This window comes from Harpia harpyja, chromosome 14 (genome assembly GCF_026419915.1).
Source record: "Harpia harpyja isolate bHarHar1 chromosome 14, bHarHar1 primary haplotype, whole genome shotgun sequence".
NCBI lineage: Eukaryota > Metazoa > Chordata > Aves > Accipitriformes > Accipitridae > Harpia > Harpia harpyja.
In genome coordinates, this window is record NC_068953.1 from 24,737,572 (window position 1) to 24,760,130 (window position 22,559).

At 42.4% G+C, this 22,559-nt stretch overlaps 1 protein-coding gene across 1 annotated transcript in view; it reads right to left on the bottom strand.

Moving 5' to 3' along the window:
* Positions 1–319: 319 nt before the first annotated feature.
* Positions 320–22,559, bottom strand: part of MTHFS (methenyltetrahydrofolate synthetase) — a 79,670-nt gene continuing 57,430 nt past the window's right edge. The window contains exon 3 of the mRNA XM_052807790.1: positions 320–480. Within this exon, the coding sequence (XP_052663750.1) occupies positions 335–480 (146 nt within the window). The 3' untranslated portion in view covers positions 320–334. The remainder of the gene's footprint in view (positions 481–22,559) is intronic.

The window sequence follows — 22,559 nt, forward strand, 5'->3', positions numbered from 1 at the left end:
AACCCTCAGTCTGCTTTTAGAAGAGCTGTCAGCTCCTCAAGGTGTAAATAAGAAGCATAGAGAATGGATAATCTCTGCCTGTCTTAGGGCCAAATACCATCTTCCAGAAAAGGTAAAATTCCCATTTCATCATTTACTCATTGAGATTTTTCTTTCTGGCTAAATGTGAACGATTTCCTCTGCAGTCAGCAGGCTAACACAAGGACTTTACCTGCTTTGACTCTGAGCCGTTGCAGTTCCTTCGAAAAGGCAAAGTCATAGGGCAGAAGCACCATCCTCTGAGCAGCTCAGCCCACTCCTCAGTTATCCCAAATCTGACCAGTTCCTCCTTCCTTCAAAGCATCCCCTCTCTCCTCTCATCCCCTTGTGTACTACTGCAGCCTGGCTTCCCGCACTCACGCCGACTCATGTTCTCTGGATTCAGGTACAGATCAGGCTGTTTGCTCTGAAACATCCTGGGTAATTTGCAGGTCAAATTATCTATGGAGAAAAAGCTAATCGGTCATGTGGGCATGAGCTGATAGAGAGGTTTTTATTGTTTGAAAGTCTTTAGTTAATGTTATACATATGCAAATAATACTTTTTAATTTTAGAACACTGTTTGGGTAACTATTATAAATTGCTACATAAAATACGCCCCCTCCCCCAACCCTGTGATGTAGAGTTGAATTGTATGTATGAATGATGCATCAAAAGTAGCCCGTATACTGAGTCAGGATATCTTCCACTAATGAAGTCCCTAAAGAAATGCACCACAGACCTTCTGAGCTGAGATACTCTGATGGCTTGGATATATCAAGAGATAGCTAAAATAGCATTAGATATAAGATCTTCCTAGTAAAATTCACCAAAGCAGCACATGAACATCAAAGAGTCTTAACTGTTATAAAATATTCTTATGTTTGGATTGATAAGAAAGTAGGGTAATGCCCTAGATGCATAGCTATGAGAAGGAGTGTGGCTTTTAAACTGTTGTGGTGACTTACTCTTATAGAATTATAAACATTTTGAAATGAATTAATTTTTGCCTTACAAAAATATATCACTTTTTAATTTGCAAACCTACAGTGTGTGGTCATAATACACTTGATTTTTCACTGCTGACCAAATACAAACACTAATAATGCTCAAAGGTTCCACGTTAAATTGAACTAAAAAGTGCCTCATGTTAGCTCTCTCAAAATACCCCTGGCTACCTGTTATGGTATCTGTTGGTTCTGCTCATGTAAGTGAAACAAGTTAATTCTTTATCAGACCAGACCTTATCTTTTGAAAATAGACACTGTCACAGACCATTCCACATGATGAAATCATAAGTCCCTATCTTCATTTCTTATCATGAAATAATTAGAATATTTCATTTCTGCACCCTGAGTCATAAACAATGATAAAAAGCTAGTAATTCAATTAGAAATCAGATTCTTTTTCTAATGAGCAACTATACATTGTGATATCAGTATTCATGCATAGTGCTAAAAAGCAAATGTTTGCAGGCTTGCTAGCAACTTCACTGAGCTCTCTTGAAAATATTGACTTTTTGGTGCTCAGCCTTGAATGTCACTGTTAGACTGCAGACTCCTGCTCTGCAAGGCGCTGAAGGTTACATACACAAGTCACATTTGGAAACTGAAAATTAAGCGATTATGAAAACACATTTCAGTAGCAACCTTCTCTCTCCGGGTGCTTTCTGAAATCCTTCTCCATGTCGAAGGTGGTGGAAGCATTGGAGCAACTCCATGCCATCTCATGGGGAAGCCACACGTCACCACGCAGCGAGGAGTCGAGCCTTGTCTTCTGCCTGCCCTGTACCCCTTCCCCCTGAGGAGCAATGCAATCTGTGCTCTTATATTGCTGCTCTGAGTATGTCTGCTCCCCAAAAACGTGCCCCGCATTGATGTTGCATGGACGTGCCAGGGGAACCGCTGCAGGAACAGTTTTGCTGTCTCACTGCTGCAGAGCCCCCGTCACTGTGCTTTAGGACATGGCACTTGAAAACAAAGTTATCAGAATAAACCTTTTAGCTATAAATTGCAGGTATTAAAGATCCATGTGATAATTGTCTTATCTGGCTCCAAATGTGCTTATGATGCTGAGAGAGAACAAATTGGATTACGCCTGAAACAGGCTCTTCCATTTTCATAAATTACCCGGGAAAGCAGTGAGGGCTCAGAAATGCAGGCGCCTTGCTTTTGACAGACTGTGATTTTGTTGAAGAATCTTGTGGAAGGGAACAAGCAAACAAACAAGCTGAGAAAGGTCTTTTTAGGAGGAAGGGATGGAGAGGAGGAAGGGATGGAGAGTTAAAAACCATCAACCAATGGCAAAAAAAACGTATAAAAGCGGCAAAGCTACAACAGAAGAATGGTGAGAATATTACATGAAATATCCCCAAACCAGGACAATCTTTGGCGGTATGATTATTGGAGAAAAACAGATCTGTGTCCCTCAACTCCTGTCATCTGGAGCCCACAGATCTGACTATTTTTGTCTCCCTTTTCCGCTGCATTTTGCTGTTTGCTCTTGGAGTTTGCAGCGAGAGGCAGCGGCCACTTCCCACCCCGAGCCCCAGCGACTTAATATCAGTGGGTGTAACCCAGCTTTGCTGGCAACATCTTCCTTTAATGTCCAGCACAATTTAAACGCTTGTTTATGGTGTTCATGAATTTTTCAAGGAATTTGTCATTATTCTTCCATATGGGGTGGACATTTATGTCTGGGGAACTATGTGAAGATGTGAAAACTCTACCATAATCTCACTTCCAGCTCAACCCAAAACTGCAATGTGCTCCCATAGTGTACCATCTTCCATTTAAATGTTCATAAGGGCTGTTGTTCAGGCTGGGAAAAGGCATGGGGGGAGTTTAATAAGAATGTCTTTGTTACCCTACACTGAGTGGGTCAGAGATCCAAACCCAATGCAAAGCCATGCTGGTATTCATAAGGACTACTCTGGTCTTCAGCTGCATGGGACCAGTGGGGACGATTGCTTTTGCTCCCAGTCCCCGAAAGTCACTGGAAGCAGAATAGCTCATTGTGTTTCTGGAGTGAGTTGGTCCCTTTGCCCTGATCACATTAGCTAAGTGATGACTCTGACAGAAACTGACATCCAGGAGCAGCACCATTAGCATTATTAAAAACATTGGACCTAGTCTGTGCCTTGGTGGCACAGAGGAATTGCATAGGGCATACGTTACTTTACACACATTATTCTAGCTGGTTCGAAGCAAGTGGGAACAAAAGTGACGGAAGATCTGAATGGTTTTAAACTAGGGAAGCTCTTTCAAAATCCAGTAAGGAACGCAAAATAGCTGTAATAAATATGTAAGCTTTTCAGATTCTGGTATATGTTAAATCCTGAAAGAGTTTGGTTAGTGATATCTGCCATATCCTCGACACAGATGATTTTTTCATTTCTCTGTCTTTCTTTCACTCTTACTCCTCTTTTTGGAGAAGAAAGGCTAAAATATTTATCTCAGAACTGGCTTCTGAGTTCATAAAATATGTTTTAAGTTATTTTTCCACTTTTGTCAGCTCTTCGTAAAAACTGCTTGGTAAGCTCTTTGGAGATCTTAAGTGAATTTTCCTCTCATTGGTTTGCTCACAATGCTCATTGTTGAAAATAATTGGTGTTAAAATGCTCCCACAAGCTTTTAGAAAGAGAAGCTTAGAAAGGAAACTCAGAGAGAACCAGGAATGGGGTAGCATTAAGGAATATACTGAAAAAATGTAACAAGCCTCCAAAAGCAGCAAGCCTGGATCTTCAGGTGGGAAACCAGCTCTCACAAAGCTCACAGTGGCTCCAGAGAACCATGCGGGTGAGTCTGTCCTGGAGCCAGGTGTTACGAGCTGAGATCAAGAGAAGCCCTTTGCAATGGTCTTGGGAAGCCTATGACTAAGGTGGCCCATTTTCAAGGAACACCTATTGCTGCAAAATACTCTGTTTGTCCCATATTTACAAACATCCCTTCCCTAGAGAGCTTTGTCAGGTCAGGCTGATCTCCCGCAGCAGCCAGAAGCTGTGGGACGAGGGATGACCGGGCTGATGCCTCTTTCTTCTGCTCACGCTCCTACTCATGAGAAGGGAAGCCAGGCTAATACATGATACTGAAATTTTACTGTCTTCAAGGCTGATCCTCCTAAAGCCAACTGCCTTCATTTTTAGGGCAGTAAATTGCTGGCAGCACAGAATAAAGAGACTGAACTTTATTAGTCTGAATTTTCTTTATGGGTCTGCCAAAGAGCTGGTTTTTTTCCATTCAGTTCTGGCTTCTCTTCATGCTCTCTCCCTATTTTCTGCTGATTTTTCTTTGCCTGCAAACATAACTAAAGACCGTAAAAATCAGCGCGGGGCTTGTTTCTCCCTGTCACCTACCCACTTACTCTAGACAAAGTCGTTGGCACCTGGTAGCAGTGTAACTGCCATGGAGCAGCTGAGCAAATACATGATTTATTGTTGGTTGTTTCCAGTTAGGAGAGAAATGAACATCAGAGTCTCATACCTTTGGAGTAACCCTGTTTATGTATTAGGAATGTATATAAAAAAGACTTATTTCCCAGGCAAGGAAACCAAAGAAAGAAGGGTCTGTTCCTATGCAGAGCACCCAAACTGACCCAGTAGTGGCCTTTGAAAGCTTCATTCCAGGTTGTCCTGCAGCCTTGCTTGGGCCATCATCTCTGTAATATATCTTCTGCTTCTCTTTTTCTCTTTCCCACACACTTAAAACACCGCTTCCTCATCACATGCACCCATCCATATTCAAAACAGTATTAGCAAAAACCCTTTCCCCACATCATTCATGTTCTCAAGTGCCTTGGCATGTGTCCTTCTTGTGGTAGTTATGTCGAGTTGTATTTTGGGGAGGGCTCCCCATTGACCAGTTGCTCCCAATCCAATCTAGTGGGAAATCAAGACCAAAGGAAATAGGCCATGGAGCTGAAGCGAGCAGTTAAAGGAGACAAAACCAGCAAGGAGAGGGTGCACTGGTTAAATCTTTGCACGTTTTCCTCATTCATTCCCCCTAAGGCAACATCTTTATTGTGGTCTTTGCTCCTACACAAGCCCACACATCATTATAGTTGTTTACATACCATCACTAGCAATAATAATAATAGCTAAGTAATAATTCTTCATTTCAGTGTGATGAACGGCTGCATCTCTCAGTAAAAATAAATACATGGGGAAAAGGAAAATACATCATTGTTACTAGCAAATGAGGCATAGTGCAAGAAATTAAAATATCTGGCTTATGGAAAAGCAGGGAAAAACAACTTTACAAGGAAGTCTTAAACCAACAGGCATAAGGATCATTTATCGAACATAAGAGAAATTAATAGGGAAAAAGGATAATTGAGAGATATAAATGTTTGCTGAAGTTCTGTATAAGTGAGTATCAGCAGGCATAAAATTAGAGCTCACATAAGAACATAGATTACAGTTTCATACTTCAGCTGACACGCTCAATTTGTACAGGGCTTTTTTTAATTTCTACGTTTTTAATGGAAAAAATGCATCCCATCAGGAGAGACCCCATAAGTTCCCAAACACTTAAATGCCTAGCTCCATAATATAGAGGGTGAAGTTAAATTTCCCCTTTCTGAGCAGGACAAAGACTTATGCAGCTCTCTGCCCTGAGCAATACGGCGGCAGCCACAGTCCTGCCGAGCCTGGAGGACTGGGTCAGCATCCTGACAGCCGAGTGCTGTCACCCTTCCAGCCCGTGCAAACACGCTCCATAGGGCATCAGTCTTCCTCTGCCAGCAATTTTGCTACCATTTGTGGAGCGAACAAAGGGACAAGACAGAGGAAAGCATCCCACCCCAGGAATGCTCCATGCTTTCCCTGCGTGCAGGGTGTTTGCAGCACCCTACCTGCTGGCCAGGCTTCCCCATCTCACTCACAGTGTCCTGCATCAACCCTACTGAGCCAGGCAAAGCCTAGGATTTCAGGGGTTAATGCCTTGTCAAGGTTCAAAGGCAGTTCAGGGAAATGCTACCAGCTGAGAGCTAATAAGGCAATGCTGAGCCTGTTCAAGCTCAAGGTTTTAGAAGGAAAGGAAAGGGAGGTAAGTAGGTTGTTTGCTTGTGGGGGGTGATGTGGGGTAGGAAGAGAAGGGGTTAGTAATGGGTCACGCTATGTGATGCTGCTCTTATACCTTTCAACACTTTGCTTCTGCGCTTTCAGGCTTGTCAGGTCCATGCAGCAGGTGCTATGGCCAAACTGGCACCTCTCTGCTTTGGGCAGAGATGCCTTTGCTTAGACCCTGCTGTAGGGATGGTGACTCCTGCTCTCACCTCTCTGGGCTCTGCTGGTCTCCTCCTTTTCCTTCTGCAAAAGCAGTTGTGCTGTACTAGGGCTGGGATGGGTGCTGGGCAAGGGGGGATTGAACCATTAGGGCTCTTCAGTGCTCTAGGCATCTAGAAAGTCAAATTATTCTCTCTGGTGGGATCAGGCTCTTGTTTTCAGTCCTCGTAGGTTTGGATTTTATTTGGCGATGTGTCAGGGAGAATTTAGCACACTCTCTCTGAAGCTGGAGTAGCTAGATTCATGACTTTGACAGAGCTTTCTATACCAGCAAGGGGGGAAAGCAAATAGATTGGAAATACTTATTTAATAGCACTCTAAAGCTGCTTGTCCACAAACTGCTGCACATCCAGAATATGTAGCGGTGAGGGGGCATAATGTTTCAACCTTTTTTTTTTTTTAAATTGCTCACAAGCTCATGCTGAAAAACTCTCACGCTTGTGCTCTCTGGTATAAATATGTCAATATTAAAATCATGCGGTTATTATACTTCTAAGTATTTTTCTCTAAAGAGGCTGCAGGATAACTCCACCAGCATCTGTCTTGAATAGTTGGGTTTTAGCACAGCAGAAAGCAGGGACCTAAGACCTGTTTCATCAAAGGGAGTCTATATTTCTGTTTCATGTTTTCCTTCCTCCCCTGAACAGTTTACAAATGGCAATTTAGCCCTTGGTTTTTGTCAACGTGTTCCAGACACAAAGCCTTCAAAAATGGCCAAAAGTGCTTCTTTCTTTTTCCTGTAAGCCCTTTTGCTACTCCACTAGAGATGAACTATATTGTTTAAAACAAAAATTCAGGAATGAGTCAGAGGCATGAAAGCAAGTGATAACAATTAGGAACTGCTACTTATCTTTAATGTTTGGGGAATTGTCCAGTATTTGTGCAACTACTCCAAGCCCTGCTTGTCCCTAGTGTGGGGCTGGCCTGGTGGCAAGGCAGAGCACCATTGTGTCTCTATTCACAGCAACATGGAAAAATAAATTCAAGGGCTACTGAAGTGAATGTTATGTAAACATTACAATAAGCTAACTTCTGCAGATGTATATATTTATGCAAGAAAGCTAGAGAGCTGTTTCTCAGGACCATGTGTCATTAATTTCTTTACTATTATCACATGTGCGTGTACATCCATCCTGGAAAAAGGCTCAGATTTCTGTGTTGTGGTGAACAGTGGCAGAGTAGAAGAATCAATGTCTATATTTAATGGAGCTACATCATATCCTTATAACTCTTTTTTCTGAATTGAACTGCTTTAGCTTTGGTTTCCCTTTATATTAGCTTGTAAGAAGTGTCTAGGTATGCCCATAATTAATCACAAGCCCGGAGTACATTATTTCAGTTTTGCAGAGATCCAGACCGTGCATATTCATTAAAACTTAGTTCAGCCTTTACTTTTATTTCCTAATGATTAATGTTGCCCCTGGCACAGAGAACTGGGGAAAGGTCTCTTTACGCCTGTAGTAATGGAAAGGCTGGGATCAAGCTGGGATCTTGCTTTCCTGGCATCCTGTATCATACACTGATTTCTGACTGAAAACTTTTCTACTAGAACAACACACGAGAAGCTGGGTACTGTGGTTTCTTAACAAAGTGGAGGCACTGGAGCAGAAAAATTAAGAGTTTTTAGTTTAACCATGAGAGGAAATATGGGGTACAGGGAAGCTAAGCTCTGCAATAAAAACAGAGGAGCACAAGGTTCAGCAATTTTATTAAAAAGAAATAAAACCACAGACTGGGACCTTCATCTTTCAGGGAGCAGAAAAGACTCCTGTCACGGGTGAGTTTGCCACAGGTGTCTTATAAAAGGAGATGGGACACAATTCCAGGTGGGAAAACAGCATGTTGGCTCCAGTCTCTCACACACTGCGACACCAGCTGTCCCGTATAACGTGGGATTTCCTGTAGTACATTCACAAATCATGCACCCTTTATTAAAATGGTATTACTTGGACAAAGGTTTCAGCAGAAGCAATGTGCAGAAGTAGTCCCAGTCTGCTACGTATGGCTGGCAATAGGCAATGTTACTCTCTAAAAGCCTCATTAGACTGTAGGGCATGTAGGACTCCCCATCATCACCTCTGCTCCTCCTCGGCTCATGTGCCCTCCTGCCTGGGGTCTCTCCCCTCCTTCCTGGCTCTCATGGTGTCACGTTCATCAGTGGTCTATTCCACATTTTAAAGACTTTAAATCTGGCAATGCTGTTATGACTGCAGTCAAAGGAGACGTGGAAACCCATCATTTCTACTGTGTCTTCCTGCAGTCACTGTATCTCAAAAACATCCCATCATTTCCTCTCCAGCTTCACATCACAGAAGTTGCTGTGAGATTAATGAAGACATGGAGATTCAGCCTTGGGAAATAAGATGGTTGGGCCATCTTAATTTTCCCCAAGGACTTATAACCTCAAATTCAAATGTGACTTAGAAAAGGTCACAGAAGAGGGAAAGCCTAGGAGAGAAAGGGGGTTGCAATTAAGACCATGTAACTGGAATAATTCTTCAATTTCCATGCGTGATGAAATGAATCTGTCCTGGCAGAACTAGCATGAAGAGAGGATATGTTGCAATACGTGTTTGTGAAATGTTTGTATCATCCAGGAGGAAAGACAAAGGTATTTGTGTAGCAGCATGTTGGCAATACTTCCACATTTGATCTAATCCTTAAAAATGGTTGGGTGTGTGGTTGTGCCAAGCTCCAGATGGTGGATTCACATCTGTATTAGGAAAAATTAGGTTTAAACCCCAATTAGGTGTTAATTTCTAGAGCAAGTTTAAAACAGCTCAGAGCTAAGAATAGTCTACAGCTGAGAGTCTTGCAGTAATCTAAATTGAAGAGAAAATGCATAGAAACTTTCATAAAACAACTGCACCATGACTGCGAACACTAATTCAATACTGAAGAAGAGCGGTACGCAGGCCCTGGTTTGGATGCTGTTAAAAAGACAGGAAAGAAAATAAGGTAAGAATGTGCAGCCACACAGTGCAGGACAAAGGTCCTTCAGGAATGCTGTAAGTAAAGTTGGTCCCACATTGGAGATGGATGACAGCCTCTGAGATATTCCCAGTCCTATTTTCTTAAGGTGCACAAAGATGCTTAGAAATGGCGCCTATTAGACATTGGGTCCAGAGGTCATTTAAGGGCAACTGTTTGCCCTTTTCAATACCCACAGGCATGGACACACACAAGGCTCAAAGCTTGAGGGGATGGCGGCAGTCAGAATGAATCATCTTGAATAATTATCTTCTCTGGAACGTGATGCACCGAGTTGAGGAGTTGGTGTCCTCCTTGCAGTGGTCGGCAGCTGTGGGGTTGCCAGGGCTCCTCTGTGCTCAGCAGCATCAGAACGAGCACTTTGGGGTTTCTTGCTATTCTAAGATGACTGCACATGACCAGTCTTGGGTTGTGTCGTGGTTTAACCCCAGCCAGCAACTAAGCACCACGCAGCCACTCGCTCACTTGCCCCTCACCCAGTGGGATGGGGGAGGGAATCAGAAAAAAAGTAAAACTTGTCGGTTGAGATAAGAACAATTTAATAGAACAGAAAAGAAGAAACTAATAATGGTAATAGTATCACTAACAAAATGACAATAGTAATAATAAAAGGATTGGAATATAGAAGTGATGCACAATGCAATTGCTCGCTACCCACCGACTGATGCCCAGTTAGTTCACGAGCAGCAATTCCCCCCAGCCCCACTCTCCCCAGTTTATGTACTAGATGTGACATCACACGGTATGGAATACCCCTTTGGCCAGTTTGGGTCAGCTGTCCTGGCTGCGTCCCCTCCCAACTTCTTGTTCCCCTCCAGCCTTCTTGCTGCCTGGGCATCAGAAGCTGAAAAAATCCTTGACTTTAGACTAAACACTACTTAGCAACAACTGAAAACATCAGTGTTATTAACATTCTTCTCATACCTAACTGAAAAACATAGCACTGTACCAGCTACTAGGAAGACAATTAACTCTATCCCAGCTGAAACCAGGACAGGTTGTTTGTTGGTTTGTGTTTTTTTTTTTAAATTTGAACCCTTTTTGAATTTAACTTCTGAAATATGAACCTTTTCTGCTCATCGAGTCCAGGCTGTACCTGCTTTTATAATTTCTGGGAGCTCATTTGTACTCTTGTAAGGTATTGTAACCCATTCTTATCCGTTGAAAGATTACCTCTGGGAACTGTTTACTCTTTGTCAGTGGATCCTAAGGCATATGATCAGTTCAGTCATGAACGAGAAACTGTAATAAATGGGGCACTTCTTCCACTGACCCACTCTATCCTCTTGATGTAGCACTCTTGCAGGCTTGCTAAGGTGCTTGGAGATTAATGTAGACAGAAGGAAACACAGTGCAGGGACTCTGGCTTAACCATTCATTTTGATGTAAAGAGTATGTAGGAACAGTAGTTAGGGTGACAACCTGGGATTTAGGAAAGCTGCGTTCAATGCCCTGCTTCACCATGTGTGATGTTGCACCTCTGTGCCATGGCTCCAAATCTATATAATGGGACAACTGTATTTTCCTACTTCATGGGGCTCTTGGGAGAATAAGTGTCTTTAAAACTGTAAAGTGTTCAGTTAACCTGACAATGAGATCATATAAGTGTATTACATAGATATGGCAGAATCCAATGAAGGTGGCTTTAAAATAATATTAACATCTATCTTCTTGAGTTTGAGTCTATGAGAAGAGACTGTTCTGCATCTGTATTTCAGGCTATTAATCATCTTGCTGATCCATCCATCGTTCAGGATGTTCCCTGGCCCTGAAAACCCAAAAGAGCTTTGCCACGAACTGCGTATTAGAATAAATATTTCTTCCATTTGACAGAACTCCTGGATCTGACATTTTCTTAAGTATCTTATATTTTCTCCTAAACTAACAGCAGTTAATAGAATACAGTGATGATTGTTACAAGGTGTCCTGTAACTCAGAGGAATAGCTTGCAGATTTGAACTTTGCTCGTCTTGCTAGATGTCTTGCCTGGGCTCTAGAGATAGGCCAATTCCAATGATTAAGAAGTTCTGTTAGTATCAGCACTATTCTGAGTTTTGGCTGCTTTATCTCTGTCTTGCTTTTAGTCCCAGCTGAAATCAAGAAGTAGAAAGGCAAATTGAATGAGAGTGATTGTTATTAATTACAAGAGAAATTTAAAAAGTTATCCAAACTTTTTTGGTGTCTCAAAAAAATGTTCAGGTATGTGATATCTCAAGCTTCTTGAACAAGTTACTATCTATTCCTTCTTTATCTGAGTCCATTCAAGCATACCACACAGTTGATATGGGCCCCATGTAGCTTTATCTGAATCAGTTCTCCCAAAGTCTTAAACTATATAATTAAGCTCTTTTTAGTGACTGGAAAACTGCCACTAAATTTGAAATCTGTCATGGTAATTTCAAGGCTAAAGGAATTAAATTTAACAAGAGATATTATTCCTAATTATTACCCTATCTCCAGCCTTTCGCACTTGCCTAGATTCTTTAAAAGTTTTGTCCCTTAAATAGCCACCTGATCATCAGAATTTTAATTAAGGCTAATCAGGGTGTCTGAACCGTGACTGCCCATAGATTACTCTCTTTGATTTAATAGTAGGTGTTCATCTCAAAGCCTCATTGTATTTGTTACTTGGGGTGACACAGATGTCATGGTTTCTAGTTTTGATATAGCTTTTCCTGAAGTTATTTGAATTGAATGAACTGAATTTAATTTGTAATTTCAGAGTAGATTACCACTTTTCTGTGTTATGGCAGTCTTGTAACAGGCTAAATCCTTTTTGGAATAATTTACTGTTGCCACTGATACCATATTTAGATGCAGGCTCTAATTTTTATCCCAGAGAAGTATAGATGAACTGCTTATACTGGCTACCTTTTGTTGGTAATTTAGGCTATTGACTTCAGCAAATATTGTCATTGATTCCCTATAATTGCTGGCATCATGTTTTTCGGAGTTCTTCTTAATAGGATGAGTATTATTATGATGGATAAATTCACATATATGAAGAAGAGAGGAGGATCTATGCATCTGTCCTTCAAGGGGTGAACATCCATTAAAGAACAGTGGTTGCACATCACAGCTCTCTCAATGAATAGAAAAGGAAAGGTTGGCTGGGAGAGATTGTTCGCCAACTTATTCCCATTTACGAAATTGTTGTCTATCCTTAGTTTTCCTGTGGCAAATGTTTGACTTTAGAGCCATTGTTTTCTCTTTATTTTCCTTTTCATTTTCAGTAAATGATGCCATTTATAGACGAACACGACAACAGCTGTACTGGTTCAGACAATGGTTCCCATTAGCTGCCTGTCTCTGGGAACAACCAAGAACAGGCTCCCAAGGCACAGGGCAAGGACATCGCAGCAAATACCGGTACTTTCCCAACATATTCTCCCAGCTCTTGGTAGTCAGAAGACCAGTGACTTTCTGAGCTGGAGATCCAGTGTACTGGTCTTCAACAGCCTAAAATACATTTTCTTGTGTGAATTTGTCTAGATGGGTTGTTGCAAGAGACCTGATCCTGCAAAGTGTTGATTCATAAACATTTTTGAAGGCAGTATTGAAAATGGGTGTGTTTTTGCAAAAGAGGGGTATGCTAAAACAAGTCTGTGTAGCAGGACAGGATGGCTGGGTCACTGTGCCACATCACGGGTGATGTTCCCTGGAGGCTGTAATGAGCAGCTCTGTACTGCAACTGCTCTTTGTTAGTGATGCTCAGGGAAACATAAAACCTATCGCCAACACAATATATTATCTAAGGTTGAGCAAGAAAGCAATCATGGTACCAGATTGCCATTAACAGGTAGAAAAAAACAAGTCCAAGGTTTCTTCTGCATCTCAACTTGTGGGCTGATGTTCAGATAAGATGAAAACATCATAACTTTCAGTGATTAACTGTGAAACACCAGAAGTGAGGCAGTTGAATTTGTTCTCAAATACAGCCTTAAATACTTTCATCTAGGCACTTATTTTTAAATAGCACAGCCTTCTGTGACAACATGGAGCATTTTTATGTGCAGACTTAATTGAAACAGTCTTATTTATAGTGGTGAATATTCATTCTTGTTAAAGGTGATTCTTAGGGAGGCTAATAAATGTTCTCACTTTCCTTTGCATCAGCTAACGGTCTGGAAAACAAATACACTGCCATTCCCTGGGAACCTGATCTTGCTATGCTGGGTTATACAGGACAAAAGTTGTATTTCACCTTCCATTTATTTATTATTCACAACTCTCCAGTGCCTGAAGTTCCCACCGTGATGCATCAGGCATAGACCCAATGGACAGTCCGGTCCCAGAGCTGGCAATTTGAGTCTGACATGAGAGACAATAGATGGAGCCAGAGAGACAAAGAAGTACAAGGAGATAATTAGACCAAATCCATCAAGGCAACTGGCCATGGTCTTCGTGCACTAACGTTGTGGCAAAGGATTGTGCCAGAAGAGTGTTTAAGGAGAGTCATGTGAGATGCATGTGACATACTAAGCTAAAATATTACCTTTGATACTAAGAAAGATCATTTTAATCAGGGAATTTGACTGCAGAGTGAGTTATTTTTATCACTGATCGGTAGTTGTTCTTTACAGTACTTAGTTCTCAGTTTAGCTGCCCGTAGTTTATCAGGCTGAAGATTGGCTTATCACATGTCAAAGGAGACGTCAGCCCTTCGTGCAGCTGTAACACAATGAGGAGTTCCAGCTTCTCACAGGATGAGGGATCACAGCATGGATGTATGAACTGTCCGAAGCCACAAGCTGACTGTGACTGGTCATGTAAATTTTTTCTTCTGCAGTGAAGATGTTTCATCATTAAATTGCCAGAAACAACCAGGACACATGGCAGTATCCTTTAGCTCAGTTCTTTTACATAACTGAACGCAACATTGCACTGGACTGAGGGATTTAGGGAATCTGAGCCTGTCCTCGGCTCTAATTGCATCCTTTCTCAGCCAAGGAGAGAGGAGTGATATTGGCATAGGGACCTGATGAATACTGAGATTTCATGGGCCAGTGTTCCCGTGAGCTGCCTGAAGACTTAAGCTGTGTCACCTGGAAAAGTTCTGCACCAGGGCTACCCCTGCGTGGGGGACACCAGCTTCCACTTAGGGAGGTCTCTGGGTAAAATGAGTAATAAAGGATGAAAAATTCTCTCAGTCAGCACTCTCCTCGAATGACTCTTGGCAAGTGACCTCAGTCTGCCTCATAGATGTGTACTGAACCCTGCCTCTGTTCTCGACAAAAGCCTTTTAATAATAAATATTATCAAACCAGGAGAAGTGTAATACAATGAAATCTGGAGCCTAATGCTGGGAAATGGCTGTCGACTTCCAAGCTTTTTTTGGGTACCCAATCCTGCTAGTTCTTCTGTGGAAACAAAAGGTGCAGGGCTTCCATCTATAGATGCCGTTTTGTGCCTACGGTGAACTGTGCCCAGGTAATTTGACTGGGACAATCTTTAGGGAGCACTAAAATGTGTTGCTACCTCAAAGCAGAGAGCTCATCTGAAAATCAGGCCGGTATGAGGACTCAACGACAGCTCATCGCATAGCTGGACTGCCTTTCCTGACTCGTCCTGAGCAATGGCCAGGGTACGCTAACAATTACTGATCCACTCCAGCAATTTCTAACTTCTGGAAATTATATCCAGCCCTGACAGAAGCAACCTTGGAAAGTTGCGAACAGACCAACAGCGGAATGGAAAGCCTCTGAATAGTAAAAACAACCTTACTCGCACCTTCTCTAATTCTTCTCTCTCCTTCCAAAAGTGCCTCCCTCTGCGAGCTTTTGCAATTACCTCTCATTAGCCATTGACAATAAAGGAAGAGAAGGCATAAATTGGAAGCATGAATCATATCCCAATTTAGCCTGTCTCTTCTGCTAATAAAAAAGCATACACTTCTCAGATACTCTTTTGCATTAAGACTAAGAAGGAAGGCAGCAGAGGTAAAGCTAAACCATGCAGACTTTTACAATGAAGTGGTTTCTATTTTCCTTTAAACAAGATAATAATAAATTAGAAAATTTTCTGCTTAGAACTGTCTTCATCTTGTACCAGGTATGTGCCTAAACTAGTTCTCCACATCCAAATGCATGGGAGGAAAACTTGGTTTCTGGTTAAGTGTCTGCATGTCTGGGGTTAACTGTGTGGCTCTGATGCAGATTGTGTGTGCTTGAGCAATCTTTATGTAATAATCTGCATCTTACAGCTGATGAAATTAAAGTTCCCTGACACAGTTCATGGAAAGGGCTGTAGGAGACCGTTGCAGTAAGAGGGAACTCACCTGTGTGACCCGCAAGATCCTTCTAGCCCTAAATTCCTGAGCGCACAGGCTCAACAAGAACATTGATATTTTTGATTAGTATTTCAGGCACTATAATGATGGAATAAGTCAACAGAACAAAAGGATTTCTTTAAACAGACAGTAAGGATCTAAGAATCAAAACAACACTGGCTCCAAATAATCTTTTTCTTGAAGCAACAGAGGTAATGCAGATTAGGATTAGATTGTTGTAACGCTCAACAGACAGTGTAAAGCTAACACTTGTGAGAACATGCAGTTACCTTTCAAGCAGATCACATAAAAAACAGCAGTGATGATATCCTAGGCAGAAATGAAGCAACTCAGCTAACCCAGCTAGGCTGTGGGCACATTGAAATAATCCAAATTATTTCTTTTGAAAAAAACATATTTTTGTTCTGTTGCAGTGTTTTGTATAAACCTTCTGTAGTGCTGTACTATATTCATAGTGAAATGCTCTTTTTTTTCTGCATAAGATGCTTACAAGTACCACCTGGGTAAGTTATGAAACTCTATATTTAGTTTAGAGAAAGTTGCAAAATTTAAACAGGCCAAACCTATTTAACAGAAAGAATCAGATACCAGTGAAAACAAATGCATAGTATCAAAACACAGATTAAATACTCATGACTTCCAAAATTCCACATGGTAGTAAAACAACCTTTGGTACTCAGACAGCATAACAACAAGGCCACTTAGAAACAACTTTGCAAAAAGTCAGTGAAGATCTGTTGCATTGCAAAGACTTTAAAATGTGCAAGCTAGCTGTTGCACTGTTGTATATTATTACATCTTTTCAGGAAAGAAAGAAAAACAGGGCAGTAGATAGCAAGCTCTCTAAGTTCTATTTCTTTTCTCTTGTGCTGCTACTAATGTATTTGTAGAAGAATCTCTCATTTGAGTAAGTGCTAAAAATGAACCTCCGGAGAAATGCATTGCGGTAGAATTCATTGCATTACAAACCCCAAAGACTACCAACAGATGCAGTCAGTGGTGTGTTGTGAACTGCCTGGGAAGAAGGTAATGAATGTAGAAAGTCATTATCTGCTTTTTTCCCAGTGAAGCTAGCTGAGGACCTGGCGATGCCCTGCCTGACATGACTACAACAAAGTGGCAGGGTTTGCCCATAATAAGTAATGAAACTTAAAAAAGAGTTCTGGGATATAATTATCATCGTCTTGTGAAAGTGTCCGTACCGCTCCCAGCAGGCCAAGAAAGTCCCTCTCTTCTAAGAGTGACAAAATAGGTGAACTAAGGAAACTGAGGTTGGGGACAACACTTTTTCCTTTCTGCAGCTTTTCCTATGCTGAAAATATACAGAAGTGGAAGTAAGTCGAAAAGTATGGTTGCTGAGTATTGAAAGTCCAGCCGTGTCCTGGTGTTCTCCAGTTGTGTCAACATCAGCCACAAAACCAGCTGCTATTGAGGAAGTGAAGCTGTGGTGTCTTCTCTGGAGGGTTTTTCTCTGCTGGAAAACTTCCCTTGGACTCCGTCTATCTTTGCGTCAGACCTCCCTGGAACCCCAAAAGCTCCTGGAGACTCAGAAGGGAAATAACAACAGGAATGACCCTTTCCCATTTCACAGCTGACAGAAGAGTTGTTTGGTAACAGCAGGGTAATAACAAGCAGAACTATTCAGATTAGAAGTCCACAAATCCACTTGACTAACACAGCTCAGGCCAGCAGCGCCAGATAATGAAAGTTATTAAATGACATACAGCCCTTATTTTAGAAGTTAATACTCGTCTTTATCTCCTTTAAGTTCTTTCTGTGAAAACCATAAATGCCTCATCCTTCCCAGAGCCTTTTCAGGCCTGCTGCATGGAATGTATAATATGCTGATATTTAAGATTTTGTTCAATTTTACACTCGAAAGGCTGAGTCCTCAGCTCTCATCTGCTAATGCCTGCCGCCTCTGGAGGTGAGATGATGCAGTGAGTTCTGAGGTGAGACACCAGCAAAAGCCTTCTGGCCATTTGGGTAACTAAGTGCTGGCACTGATGCCAAGGGAGATTTTTAGGAAAGGGCTTGAGAAATTTTTGTTGAGTAGTTTCGGTAGAGTTGCTTCTGCCGTGGGGCAGCCTGCTGGACTAGATGACCTCTGAAAAGGCCCATCCTCCTTTCCATCGTTCACCTTTTCTTTCTTGCCTTGTTCATGGTGGCTTAGTGTTTTCTGCTTCTCATTCATGCCAGTTTTTAGAAACAAGTATCTGATCCCGCGGTGTCTTTGGGACCCCCCATTGCTGCACGAGTGGTCCTGCCACCCTTCGGACCAGGCAGACACATGGTTCATCCTGCCCTGGAGAAAAACCTGTCCTCTTCACAACCAAGAGGAAACAGTGTAAGCTGAGGGGGTGAAACAAATCGCGTGTTTCTCTCTGTTTAAAAATTGTACAAGGATTCCCATGCTATCTTATTAACAGATAAAAGCTAATATTATCACCTGTCATGGGAAAAAAGGAGGAGGACTGGAACACAATCTCCTGGGAAACACAATATGAGAACCGGCATCATGTGAACCGTTAGACAGGTCGATCCAACAGACTAAGTTTATTCCCTTTTTTGTGCGTTTCAATGGATAGCTAAATAAAACCCCATAGTGAGACCCCTGCTGAATGCAGCTGTTTTCAGATCTTTCAGGGTTACTTTCAGTGCCTTAAGTTGTATTGAAGGTTCTTTTAAAACAGAGATTGCTGCTTCTGGAAGTGCTACAGAGGCTTGCCTCAGGCAGGTGCCATCTCTTCCGGTGCTCAGCAAATGCCATAGCTCACTGCAGCTCCCTCACCTGAAGTGTGAAAGGACAAAATTTGTCTGGCTGGAGAACATCCATCCCACAAAAAAGGAGTTTAATATTCAGCAAGTGCCATCCATCAACGAATTAATTTATTCCTTTCATTGTCCAGGACAAGTGTGGCAGACACCTTGCTTTCTCTAGGCTGCATATCCCATCCAGCAGGCACTGGCAAACTAGCAGGGTTTATTTTTCATTTTCCTCTATTAGATAAGCTTCAGCCAGTTGGGAAGATGTCCTGGGAATGGAGTGAGCGTGGGAACCCACAGCAGCCACCCACCCTTGACTTGAGACACAGCTGCAGGGATAAGGAAGCCAGAAGCTTCCCATGGACATCTTGACATGGCAGAGATGTGAATACTACTGTACCACCCACGCAAGTGAAAAGTTTTCCTTTCCTAGCCCATTCCTATGTACACTCATGTGAAAGAAAGGGACAAAACCCAATGTCCACAGCAAAACAGGCAAGGATTAGATCACTATTAAAAAATTAAGAAAATAACCCCAACCAATAAGGACTTGGCCACTGGTGTTGAGGACAACACAAGTACTGAGGAAAGGATAGGGTTTTTTCTCCACAATGAATACCTGAGGGGTATTCATTTGCTGAAAAGCATTTTCTCCTGTGTGCTCAAGATGGTTTGAAATGCCTTCAGGAACATAGCCAATTCCCACCTTCAGCTCCCCCCTGCCTTGCCCTTTCCCTGTGGGCTGTCCTTCCAGCGAAGAAATGCAAAAGGGGGGGAAGCTGCTCCTGCTGCCTCTGAAGGTCACAGACATGAGGGGTTTGTGCCGGCTCCCTGGGACAGTCTCTCAATGCAGGTTCCAGAGGCATTTCTCACTCATTGCACCCATTGGCAAGAGATGCATAAGGCTGTCAGCACTTCTGGAGAAAAATATTAATATTTGCATGTTCTACCAGACTGATCAAGCAGCTAACACTCAGCAGGTAGGAGAAGAAATGAGAGAAGACAGAAAAAGTTGATTCAGAGACCTCAAAACAGTGAATGTTTCCTTTGATGTTCTTTGGGACAGAGTAGGGCTCGTGTTAATGTCTGTAGCTGGGCTGGCGTGCATGGCTTTAAACCAGCCATACAGGGAACACAACCATCTCATACACCACTGGGGCAGCAGCTCTGCTTGTGTTTTGGAGGAGGATGCACATGGTGATGCAGAAACCAGGGGTACCATAAGTCTCTCTAGCAGCTTTTACAAACCAAGGCTGTTTAAAGCAGCCGGAAGGTTGCTCTACTTTGTACCAGTGGCAGATTTGGCCTTTGGCCCATGCCAGGATCAGAAGGAGTGGAAAAATGTCTCTGCCTATCTTTGCCTTCCTACAATAGCTACACTGAACGGCTCTCTACTCTATTAAATCCGATTTCCTCAGTGCTATTTCTGGTATAAAAGTAGAGGGTCATTGAAGTTACGCTGATTGCAAAACCAGTGTAAAAGCACGGAGAATTAGGTCTGTTCTTCTGTTAGCCAGTGTGTAATTTTTAGCTGGAGTGAGCATATTGCCACAAACCTGTCAGCAAACAAAATGTACGGCGATCAGAAATACCTGGGGAAAACGCGCTTACTGATGTGTGAAATGCCTCAGCCATCACTCAAGCGATCTTCGCAGCTCCAAGGACAAATAAGCAGCATCTGTGTTAACACTCTTTGCAGCATTCAGTGCTAGCAGCTGCATTTCGGGAGGCCGGTTGTTGAGTGAGCCCTCACCGCTCTTCCATCGGCCGTGTTTCTGTCTCGTGCAAGTGATCTGTGCCTTCCAGGAGGCTTCAGCATGGTTGTTTTTCTCCCTTTACCCAACACTGTCTCAGACCAAGTAAATCCCAGGCTGCGAGGAACACAACTGTAGTCACTGTAAACCAAGGTTAGATGTTTCACACTGTAATCAGAACTGGCAACTTCCAGTGAGCTTCTTTACTACCTAAAAGCAAAATTAATTGTATAATAGCAAGGCTGACATAATGAAGAAGCAATTTCTCTTGCACAGCCCCATATGGGGTAGTTAGATGACCTGCTCTGTAAGCTGTAATTTTAAAACAGTAGGATAGACAGCTAAGCATGCAACTAAACCTTGAAGGAATTTCTAGGATCCTCCCAAAAGCCCCCCAGCACACATTAAAAAGCCCCATTGCTCATGGATTTCTGGATGTACAATTCTGGCACTCGGAGCTTTCCCTGTTCAGTTAGCAGATGTTGTTCGTTGTTTGCAGTCTGAATTCATCTCTCTCTACTTCTTTCAGCTCATCTATAATCAACTTCTTGAGCTACAAATGAGCTACTCAACAACCCACAGCCTTATGTTCGTATCATAACCCATTAATCCTGAGCATGCTTTATAGGAGGTTTCTATTTCTAGAATAGTGGAGAGAGGGTTAATAGATGTTGCACAGACACAAACATCTTGTGTTAAAGCTGGTCGTAATCACGTCACTCAAGGTGTTATGGGTAGCAATCAGCTATGGTCATAAGCAACATATTGACCTGTAGGACTGTATAACAATCCATAACATTTAATTATCCATTTCTTAAAATAACTATTAATTGTTCATTAGCCCTTTATAAAGTATTTATATACTCATCTTTCGTATAAAGCATGACTGTAATGTTAAAGTCTAGTATTTGACCTTTAAATTCAACCAATCAAAAAATCAGTAAGAAACAAGTTTTTGGAGCATTTGCATCTCATTGGTTGAAAGAGCTGAACATCAGCACCTAGTCCCAGATTCATTTGGCTGGGGGGGACTTTCTCTGTCCAAACACTGTGTGTCTTGCCAAATTGTTCTCCTGTGTTCCCTCTCCTGTTAGAGGAGAGACCATGGCATTATCAGAGCAAAATAGATTGAACCCATCTATTTCAGATCCCAGGCTCAGGATGGGTCAAATCACTCTCTGACACTGGAGATGGCCAACCTGGAGAAACTCCAAAGAGCTGGGGTGAAGTGAGAGCATCCCCACCATTCCTGGCACTGAAGGCGTACTCTAATTCAGCAAAGCACTTCAGGATATGCTTAAACTGAAGGGCTGGATGGAGCTGTGGCATTTAGCTAGGGCACGGGAGGTACGCCACACCATGCAGGGGGACTTCTTAAGGGAGCAGTGTGGTTTACAGGCCATCTAAGCATGCAGAGTGGCTGAGGGTATTTAGATATCCACACATGGAGTGAGGAGCTTAGATATCAGTGGAGGACACTCATCTTTATCACATCAGGAGGTCAGAGGAACCTTGGAAATTTCAGCAGGACATTCAATTCTGAGGCACATTTGTTGAAAGGTCTTTTATCTTTGGCTGTGGTAACTTTCTCTCTCTCTCTGGCTCTTAGGACTAATAACAGCAAAGCTAGCTAACACATATGAAAATACTTTGTACAACTTCCAAGCTGGGCACTGCACTCCTCTTTCTGGTGCGTTTACACTCCAGTCGTCCTCCTTCATCATCTCCATGTCCTACATCATCAGGCAGCAATGTGTCACAAGATTACACATCACGAATTAAACCTCATAACAAGCTGTTCTGAGCTGGGAATGTACAAGAAATATATTTTGGCAAATCATATGAGAAGCAGAGGAGAACAGCAGATGTTTCCAATACGCAAACGTTTCCAGTTTGGCCATGAGTCTGTACTCTGGACCAGTCTCTAGATAACATCCTCCAGCATCGTGCCAAGGGGAACAATGGCTCTTTTGATCCCACTGCTGTGCTGGTATCTGCAAACACTCAGAAAGCTGGCTCAAATTCCTTCCAACCTCATCTTCATCCAAAGACACCCAAGAATTTCTTTATTCTCTGTCCCTGGCTCTCCATGGCGATAATCCAACACCTGCATTTGAGCCACTGGAGGCAAAGATCCAAAATATTCACAAGGGGAACGGAGTAGTGAGAAGGCGAAAGACAATCTGCTGTGATATAAGGTGGGTAATTTCCTATCAACGCCTGAGCAAACCCACAGACACCATGGCAGGGAGCCTGACAGATAGTTAGAGGGGAGCAATGGGCTTTTATTCACTGAGGCATGGCCACCTTATATTTCTGTTTGAAACAAAGATGTAACCCGGGTAACAGTTCTCTGCTTGTTCACTTAATCGGGCCGAAGTCAAGGGGATGGACGTTCACATGGGATGCACTGAAACCAGACAGGGTTCCCGCCAGTTCTTCCTCTACATCCAAAAGT